The 9,178-nt window shown below is 42.3% G+C and overlaps 1 protein-coding gene across 1 annotated transcript; it reads left to right on the top strand.

Annotated features, from left to right (window-relative positions):
- Window positions 1-4,388: 4,388 nt before the first annotated feature.
- Window positions 4,389-8,531, top strand: LOC115131298 (reticulon-4 receptor-like 2). Its single transcript, XM_029662894.2, has 2 exons — window positions 4,389-4,538; window positions 4,847-8,531. The coding sequence occupies exon 2, from the start codon at window positions 4,854-4,856 to the stop codon at window positions 5,925-5,927; it is 1,074 nt and encodes a 357-aa protein (XP_029518754.1). The 5' UTR covers window positions 4,389-4,538; window positions 4,847-4,853; the 3' UTR covers window positions 5,928-8,531.
- Window positions 8,532-9,178: the final 647 nt, after the last annotated feature.

Raw genomic sequence — 9,178 nt, 5'->3', positions numbered from 1 at the left:
GTTCAATAGGCAGGCATCTTTTTTTTTTACGTCCCTCTAGAGTCCTTGAGGACAGATGAGGAGTCAGCGTTAGATCCTGCCTCATTTAAGAGCTCAGATGAGGAGAAATGAAAAATCCACCCACAGCCCCAATTATCAGAAGAAAGAGACGCTTCATCGTCATTCATCTCATGCATGAGAGCTAATGACAGATGGTGAGACGTAACAGATAAGGAAATTACATTTTCCCCATGTGATCATTCATATCAGTCACAAGACAATAAGGAAAACGTCTATTCATTTTCATCTTTGTCATATCCAGATTGACCAGGAAGTTATGAATGCGAAGTAGCTCTGTTTAAAGATTGCAATGTGCATAATTAACAGGAAATTGTCAAGAAGGGAGTGTTTTTGAGACTTGAATCTTAAACCTGCATCACATCGAAAGGGATCACACATTTTCAGACCAAGATTATTCTCAGGGCACACACCATTCAGGTAAACATTTCCTATTGAGCAGCACCTTGACATTGCTTTCTCCACATTAGTATTGTAGCTCTTAATCCATTCAGTCTCATCACTTGCCAAAAAGGACCAGACACCATATTGATTAGTCATCCTTTGAAATGTGCAATGGGATGAGAAATGCCCCAATGCCCTCAATTCCTGTCTGAACAGACACACATAGAGACTACAATCATTGTATCATGCTATTAGACTCCATTACTCTATGGAGAGCTCATTCTCTCTCATCTTCTGTGTTTTGCACCAAAGAATTGCCACAGTTATTCATCCCTCCCCACAGACTGCAGACAGTCTACCCAAACCTGCCCAGGCTCCAGTGCAGTCAGAGCAGAGCCGTGTGAATATACTGGCCTCTCCACCCAGAGGGATCTCCTCCTCCACAAAGTCAGGGAGTGAGAACAACAGTGACTAATGCCCATACACAGAGAGAAAAGTGTTGTAATTCTGAATCATTTATGGCCCTGCTTCACTTGTATTGGCACGGGGCGCTGCAAAGATGCACATCTAAATCATTGATTTTGTGAAAAGTAGACTTCAATGGTAAGTAAATGGATTTCATAAAACTTTGCGAGGTTGGACAGTGAGATGATATCTGCTAGAAGAGAGCACAGCGGCTCCATTTTTATATATTTTTCTCCTGAAAGCAAAAGCTTAAGAATCTGCATGTGCCTGTAGCCTTGAAAAATCCCCCACTGAAGGACAAGAAGAAGCTTTAGCATCTGCCCTTGGTACAACTTGCACTTTCCATTCTCAATAATCAATCCTTATCTAATTAAGTGTTAAGGTTATGTACACCACTTTGCCTCTATCTCAGGTGTTTTTGATGTTGTCTGGTCTTATATTACTGCTGACTAATTTGAATGTGTTGGTGAGAGGGATGACTGGTGTTATTATTGATGCCGATGCTACTGTGTGATTCTTGATGTAGTTGTTTCTTTGAGGACAAAAACAAAAACGGTGAAGAAGAAGAAGACGGTGCAGTGAAAAGCTATTTTATACAATGCAGATCTATTTAGAACTTTTCCTTTCAACAGAGTACCTAACCAGTCTAATTTCATGTTGAAAGCTATCTGAAACCTAACCTGCCACAAACGGTGATGTATGTCATAGTTGTATACAGGATTACTGACATAGGACCAGGGGGGCCTTAACACACATCATACGAGCCCAGGTTCGAAGGGCCAGTGCTGACAGATTATCAATGAAACTATTATACAACCTGCCAAAGGAGATGACCGACAGCACTACCACCATGTCAGAACACAACAACTGGAAAACACAACAACTGGAAAAAAAACACCAACTTGAAAACACCAACTAGAAAACAAAAATTGGAAACGACAACTGGTAAACGCAACAACTGGAAAACAACTGGAAAACATGACAACTGGAAAACAACAACTGGAAAATTCCAACCGGAATAAACAACAACCATCAAAACACAACAACTGGAAAACACCAACAACTGGAAAACACCAACAACTGGAAAACAACAACAACTTGAAAACAACAACTACTGGAAAACACAACAACTGGAAAACAACAACTAGATTTAACAACAACTGGAAAAAACAACAACTGGAAATCACCAACTGGAAAACAACAACAACTGGAAAACAACAACAACTTGAAAACACAACAACTGGAAAACACAACAACTGGAAAACAACAACAACTTGAAAACACAACAACTGGAAAACACAACAACTGGAAACACCAACAACTGGAAAACACCAACAACTGGAAAACACAACAACTGGAAAACAACAACTAGATTAAACAACAACTGGAAAACAACAACAACTGGGAAACAACAACAACTTGAAAACACAATAACTGGAAAACACAGGTTGTTGATTTCAGTCTTGTGTTTTTTGTTTTCAGTATCAACCCACTGGGCACAAACTGGTTGAATCAACATTGTTTCCTCGTCATTTCAATGAAATGACATTAAACCAACGTGGAAATGACGTTGAATTGACGTCTGTGCCCAGTGGGAACCTTGACAGTGGTAATACATTGAGTTACTTTAAATTAAAACATCTTTGTATTTGTTCGCATAATAGAAGATGCAACCATTGCAATAGTAATTGTTTTATAATGCTAATGGAGAATTAATAATTAATAGCTTTTTTATCGCATCTAGGTATAGAAGCGCTTTCCATTGTATAGGAGTAACTATTGTTTCTGCACTCACTGGTTTCCTTTAGCTACTGCTGTACATGGAGAAAAGGTTGTTCTGAACCAAACATTTATTCTCTTTCTCAAAACAAATCATTTTGGGGCAGTGCTTTGTATCATACTAGTTCTACTCAAAAGTGCTATTTGTATGGATCTATGAATTGCCGTAATAATATCTTCCATTGCTAATTTATAGTAGCTTTGTCTTTCTCTTTTTGCAAGTCAAGTGCTACCACGTGGCAATGCTGCCATCTGCTGTGTTTGTCTCTTAATGAAACCCACTCAGGAAGCCCGCACAACAGCCTTCAGTCTAAATACAAAAATAGATGGGTTAAATGTCATGGTGAAATGAATTGCAATTACACAATATCCTTGCTGATCACACTGGTAGGAATTTCCTGGGTGGTCTGCATGTTTTCCCTGATAGAGTCTGGTTTGATATTCAGCACTCATCTGCTCCCATGGTGTTGTGCCCCAGCTCACAGTTATTGAGTAATGAACCTCTTTTCCAATCATGTTTCCTCCACTTGATAGCTGGGCTGGGTTTAGCTGTGGGGATCCAGCACAGCACATCTTTATGGAGCAGAGGAGCAGCCGACTCCAGGATCCAGGCAGCTAGTAGCATACTCCTGCTCTGTGCTGGGTTTAGCTGTGGGGATCCAGCACAGCACATCTTTATGGAGCAGAGGAGCAGCCGACTCCAGGATCAGGCAGCTAGTAGCATACTCCTGCTCTGTGCTGGGTTTAGCTGTGGGGATCCAGCACAGCACATCTTTATGGAGCAGAGGAGCAGCCGACTCCAGGATCCAGGCAGCTAGTAGCATACTCCTGCTCTGTGCTGGGTTTAGCTGTGGGGATCCAGCACAGCACATCTTTATGGAGCAGAGGAGCAGCCGACTCCAGGATCCAGGCAGCTAGTAGCATACTCCTGCTCTGTGCTGGGTTTAGCTGTGGGGATCCAGCACAGCACATCTTTATGGAGCAGAGGAGCAGCCGACTCCAGGATCCAGGCACCTAGTAGCATACTCCTGCTCTGTGCTGGGTTTAGCTGTGGGGATCCAGCACAGCACATCTTTATGGAGCAGAGGAGCAGCCGACTCCAGGATCCAGGCAGCTAGTAGCATACTACTGCTCTGTGCTGGGTTTACAGAGTAAGCATGTGACTTCTAAATGACAGGGAGTGAAATAAGGTCTAGTCTACAAGGAGTGGAATAACAATGTAGCTGAATTAACCATGTGTGCAACACTTAATGATGCTGGTAAAGATAACAGACAGCTGCTGTGTCTGTCATTGGCTAGTCTACTGTAGACACCTGCTGTGTCTGTCATTGGCTAGTCTACGTAGACCTTACTATCGAAAGTGTTGTTTATTGATGCGGTGCCATGTCTTCCTCCTCTTTCAAATCAAATAAAAAGTTTATTGGTAGCATACACAGTTTAGCAGATGTTCTAGCGGGTGCAGTGAAATGCATGAGTTACTATCTCCTAAGAATGCAATAAAGAACCACTCCACCGCCATCACTTCCATCTCCATTGGTACAGTATGTGACTTTGACCAGGCAGGGTGGAAAGTCGACTCTCTTCCTGCCACTGTGTGAATTATTCACACTGCCATTGTCAGAGTGGCCCTCACCTGTCAACAGGTGCACTAGAGAGGAGTGGAAGGGTTGAAGGGTGGAGGGGGAGGGGGGCTGTGAGCAGACCACCCCTTCTTTTCAGAGGTTGACAGATGGATCAGGTCAGCTGTCTGGTCTGTCTGCTCCGTGTGGTTCATCTGCTGGCAGTCCGGGATAGACGCAGACATATGCTACATGGTGTGCTGACTTTTACAATTAAGCTACCACAGACAACAGGTAAGGCGTGGGTTCTTCGTCTTGTTTTTTTTGCTTAATAGTGTGCTAAAATAAATGGCTGTTCCTGTCTCTTTGTCTGTTTGACATAACTGTTGTTAATTACAGGCTAACACTCTAAACCAGCTCAAGGTATATTCAGCATATAGTGTTTGAACAGTTGTTGTTTTTAGACAGGGTAAAGTATCTGATGCTATTCTCAAGCTTGTGGGAGTAGTGTTCACACAAACACTAACAAATAATTCACCGTCATATCATTTTTCAGGATATGTTGTGAAATGCATAAGCCTTTGTTCTTTTATTTATTTCAGGAACAGGATGGATCCATCCCATTGGTTCATATTCATCATGTATGTTATCACTTTTACATTCAAGAAAATGACTGCTTGCTATGATGGGTGCAGCTGCCTCACAGATATAAAATATATCAACTGTTCGGGTGGGAATCTTACCACTCCTCTTAGGAATGTCCCCCACAACACAGAGTACCTGGACCTGTCCAGAAACCTGTTGACAGTGGTCCAAGCAGGTTCATTTGGGACCATGTGGAGCCTGAGGGTGCTCCTTTTAAAAGAGAACAACCTCAGCCATGTAGATGATGGAGCTTTCTCCTCCCTCCAGGGGCTGAGGAGGCTGGACCTGAGCTGTAACCACCTTTCTGCCCTGGGGCCTGGCTTCTCCCTGGGCCTTGAATCCCTAACCGAGCTCCTGCTGGATCACAACCATCTCACCGTCCTGGAGAGTGGGACCTTCCACAGCCTGGATAGCCTCCAGAAGCTGGACCTGAGCAGCAACCTAATCTCCACAGTAAAGCCCAGAGCCCTGGGTTACCTGACTGGCCTGCGCCAGCTCCACCTGGAGGGGAACCATCTAACCTCCCTGGGTTCAGGCCTCTTCTCCACACTGCGCTCCCTGGAGGTGCTGGGCCTTCGGGGGAACTTGATCAGCTCCACTGAGCCAGGAGTCTTCGCTCCTATGTCTTCCCTAACTCTGCTGGACCTGGCCCTCAACCGTCTGAGCACCTTGGGCTACAGGACCCTGTTGAGCATCCACACCCCCAGCCTCCATGTCCTGTTGGAGGGCAACCCCTGGCACTGTGATTGCGACCTGCAGAGGGTGTTCAGGAAGTTGTCCAGCATCCACAGGGTCTTCCTGGATGACTACCAGGACCTGAGGTGCAGCCAGCCCACCGAGCTACAGGGCAGGTCCATGGGAGAAGTGGATGATGAGCTGTGTGTCGGAGAGACTGTGACAGTGCTCATTCTGACGGTCACCGTGGTGATCACCGTGGTAGCTGCCATTATCATGGCGGAGAAGAACAAGAAGAATAGCGTGGCTAAGAACTGGGAGGAGAGCGTGGGGCTGGACACCTACTGTGACAATTACAATTAAGGCTGTCACCTCCTCATGATACAATAATGAAAACTCACTGTGCCTCAGTTCCCAATGTGGTTAGATCTGATCTGATTAACAACATGGAATGCAAGCAGATCTTCTTTAGATAACTATAACTATTCTCAAAGAGATTCACCCTCTTAGCTTGTAGAATAGGAAATCTCGTATTGATTCCCTATATAAGGCAGTGAAAGACTTGCTTGACAAGTTACTATTTCGCTGTGACAGTTGACATGGCCACCGTTAGGGGCAGGATAACTAACCCACCAAATGCCTGTTCTTTAGTAATGCAATCATTACAGTACAATAAGGGAAGATGAGAGTTTAAAAGTTATTGACAAATTCCAATCATGCATATGTTTTGTAATAATTTCCTACACCTCAAAATGACAATGTTGATACATATATCCTTTACAGTGCCTACAAAAACTATTAATACCCATAAAATGATTCCACATTTTGTCGTGTTGCAGCCTGACTACAAAATGGTTTAAATAGAGTTTTCTCTCACCCATCTCCAAACAATACCCCATAATGACAAAGTGAAAACATGTTTTTAGAAGTGTTTGCAAATGTATTGAAAATGAAAAATCAAATGAAAGGAAAATCAACATTTTTGTCCATTAAAATAACATAAAATTGATCAGAAATACAGTGTAGACATTGTTAATGATGTAAATAACTGTTGTAGCTGGAAAACAGCTGTTTTTTAATGGAAAATCTACATAGGCGTACAGAGGCCCATTATCAGCAACCATCACTCCTGTGTTCCAATGGCACATTGTGTTAGCTAATCCAAGTTGATCATTTTAAAAGGCTAATTGATCATTAGAAAACCCTTTTGCAATTATGTTAGCACAGCTGAGTACTGTTGTTCTGATTAAAGAAACAATAAAACTGTCTGTCTTCAGTCTAGTTGAGTATCTGGAGCATCAGCATTTGTCGGTTTGATTAAAGGCTCAAAATAGTCAGAAACAAAGAACTTTCTTCTGAAACTCGTCAGTCTATTCTTGTTCTTTGAAATGAAGGCTATTCCATGCGAGAAATTGCCAAGAAACTGAAGATCTGGTACAACACTGTGTACTACTCCCTTCACAGAACAGCGCAAACTGGCCCTAACCAGAACAGTAAAAGGAGTGGGAGGCCCCGGTGCACAACTGAGAAAGAGGACAAGTACATTAGAGTGTCTAGTTTGAGAAACAGATGCCTCATAAGTCCTCAACTGTACTTGTCCTCTTGCTCAGTTTAAAACATTAACAATGTCTTGTGGCGTACAGCAGGTCAAGCACCAGGGGGAGACTCGTCGAGGCCATGGTGGCAGACGGAGTCTACATCACGAGGCGATGGCTCCTTCTGCTGGACGTGCCAGGTCTCGACGGGCTCTCCGGCCAGGACTAATTGAGGCTGATTGTGGTTGGTGGGTAATCAAGGGCTGATTGCTCACCAGCTGTATGAGTCCCATAAAGCTGCCAGAAGGGCACAATACAAGGAGTGGGATTGGGGGGGGAAGAAAGGTGACTTCTGTATAGTTGGAGACGGTGCCTGAGCTAAAAGGAGGGAGTTCAGTTTTTGTGCCCGACAGGATACAGCCAGACTCGGAGCCCAGAAGACGGTATCCCGGAGACGGTCTCATGTGGGAGACCTATCCTTTTGATTTATTATTTAAACACCCTTGAAACCGAGATAATCCTACTCCGTCCGTGTCTGATCTGTGTGAACGTCTTGACCAAACCCCCTGGTCTGCCACATTCTACAGTGTATTTCAGATTCATCTGATGTTATTTTAATGGACTTTTTTTAATCGATTCTATCAAAAACAAGGACATTTCTAAGTGACTCCAAACTTTTGAACAGTAGTGTAAGTATTCACACCCCTGAGTCAATACTTTTTAGATCAACATTTGACAATGATTACAGCTGTGAGTCTTGCTGGGTAAGTCTGGATTGTGCCCCATTTGCGCATTAATAAAATGATTCAAGCTCTGTCAAATTGGTTGTTGATCATTGCTAAACAACTATTTTCAGGTCTTGCCATACATTTTCAAGTAGATTTAAGTCAAAACTGTAACTTGGCCACTCCGGAACATTCACTGTCAACTTGGTAAGCAACAGCAGTGTAGGTTTTAACTTGTGTTTTATGTTATTGACATGCTGAAAGGTGAATTAATCTCCCAGCGTCTGGTGGAAAGCAGACTGAACAAGGTTTTCCTCTAGGATTTAGACTGTGCTTAGCTCCATTGATTTTTATTTCTTTTTTTCTTGAAAACTACCCAGTCCTCAACGATTGCAAGCATACAAATAACATGATGATGCCACCACTATGCTTGAAAATATGAAGAGTGGTACTCAGTAATGTGATGGATTGGATTTTCCCATAACATTCAGTTGAAATCAGAAGTTTACATGAACTTAGATTGCAGTCATTAAAACTCATTTTTCAACCACTCCACAAATGTCTTGTTAACAAACTATAGTTTTGGCAAGTTGGTTACGACATATACTTTGTGGATGACACAGTCATTTTTCCAACAATTGTTTACAGACAGATTATTTCACTTATCACAATTCCAGTGGGTCAGAAGTTTACATACACTAAGTTGACTGTGCCTTTAAAGACAATTTAAAGACAATGCTACTAAATACTAATTGAGTGTATGTAAACTTCTGACCCACTGGGGGTTAAAAAAAAATATAATAATAATTCTCTCTACTATGACATTTCACGTTCTTAAAATAAAGTGATGATCCTAACTGACCTAAGACAGGGAATATTTCCTATTATGTCAGGAATTGTGAAAAACGGAGTTGAAATGTACCTGGCTAAGGTGTATGTAAACTTACGACTTCAACTGTAACACTTTTTATTGAGGACAAAAAGTGAAATGCTTTGCCACATTTATTGCAATTTTACTTTAAAACCTTGTTGCAAACAGGATGGATGTTTAGGTTTGTTTTATTCTGTACAGGGTTCCCTCTTTTCTCTCTGTCATTTAGGTTTGTTTTATTCTGTACAGGGTTCCCTCTTTTCTCTCTGTCATTTAGGTTTGTTTTATTCTGTACAGGGTTCCCTCTTTTCTCTCTGTCATTTAGGAATATGTTTTATTCTGTACAGGGTTCCCTCTTTTTCTCTGTCATTTAGGAATATGTTTTATTCTGTACAGGGTTCCCTCTTTTTAGGAATATGTTTTATTCTCTGTCATTTAGGAATATGTTTTATTCTGTACAGGGTTCCCTCTTTTAGGAATATG

The sequence above is a fragment of the Oncorhynchus nerka genome, linkage group LG1 (genome assembly GCF_034236695.1).
Source record: "Oncorhynchus nerka isolate Pitt River linkage group LG1, Oner_Uvic_2.0, whole genome shotgun sequence".
Taxonomy (NCBI): Eukaryota; Metazoa; Chordata; class Actinopteri; order Salmoniformes; family Salmonidae; genus Oncorhynchus; species Oncorhynchus nerka.
Note: the sequence above shows the minus strand (reverse complement) of the source record. Positions and strands in the feature narration are given on the sequence as shown.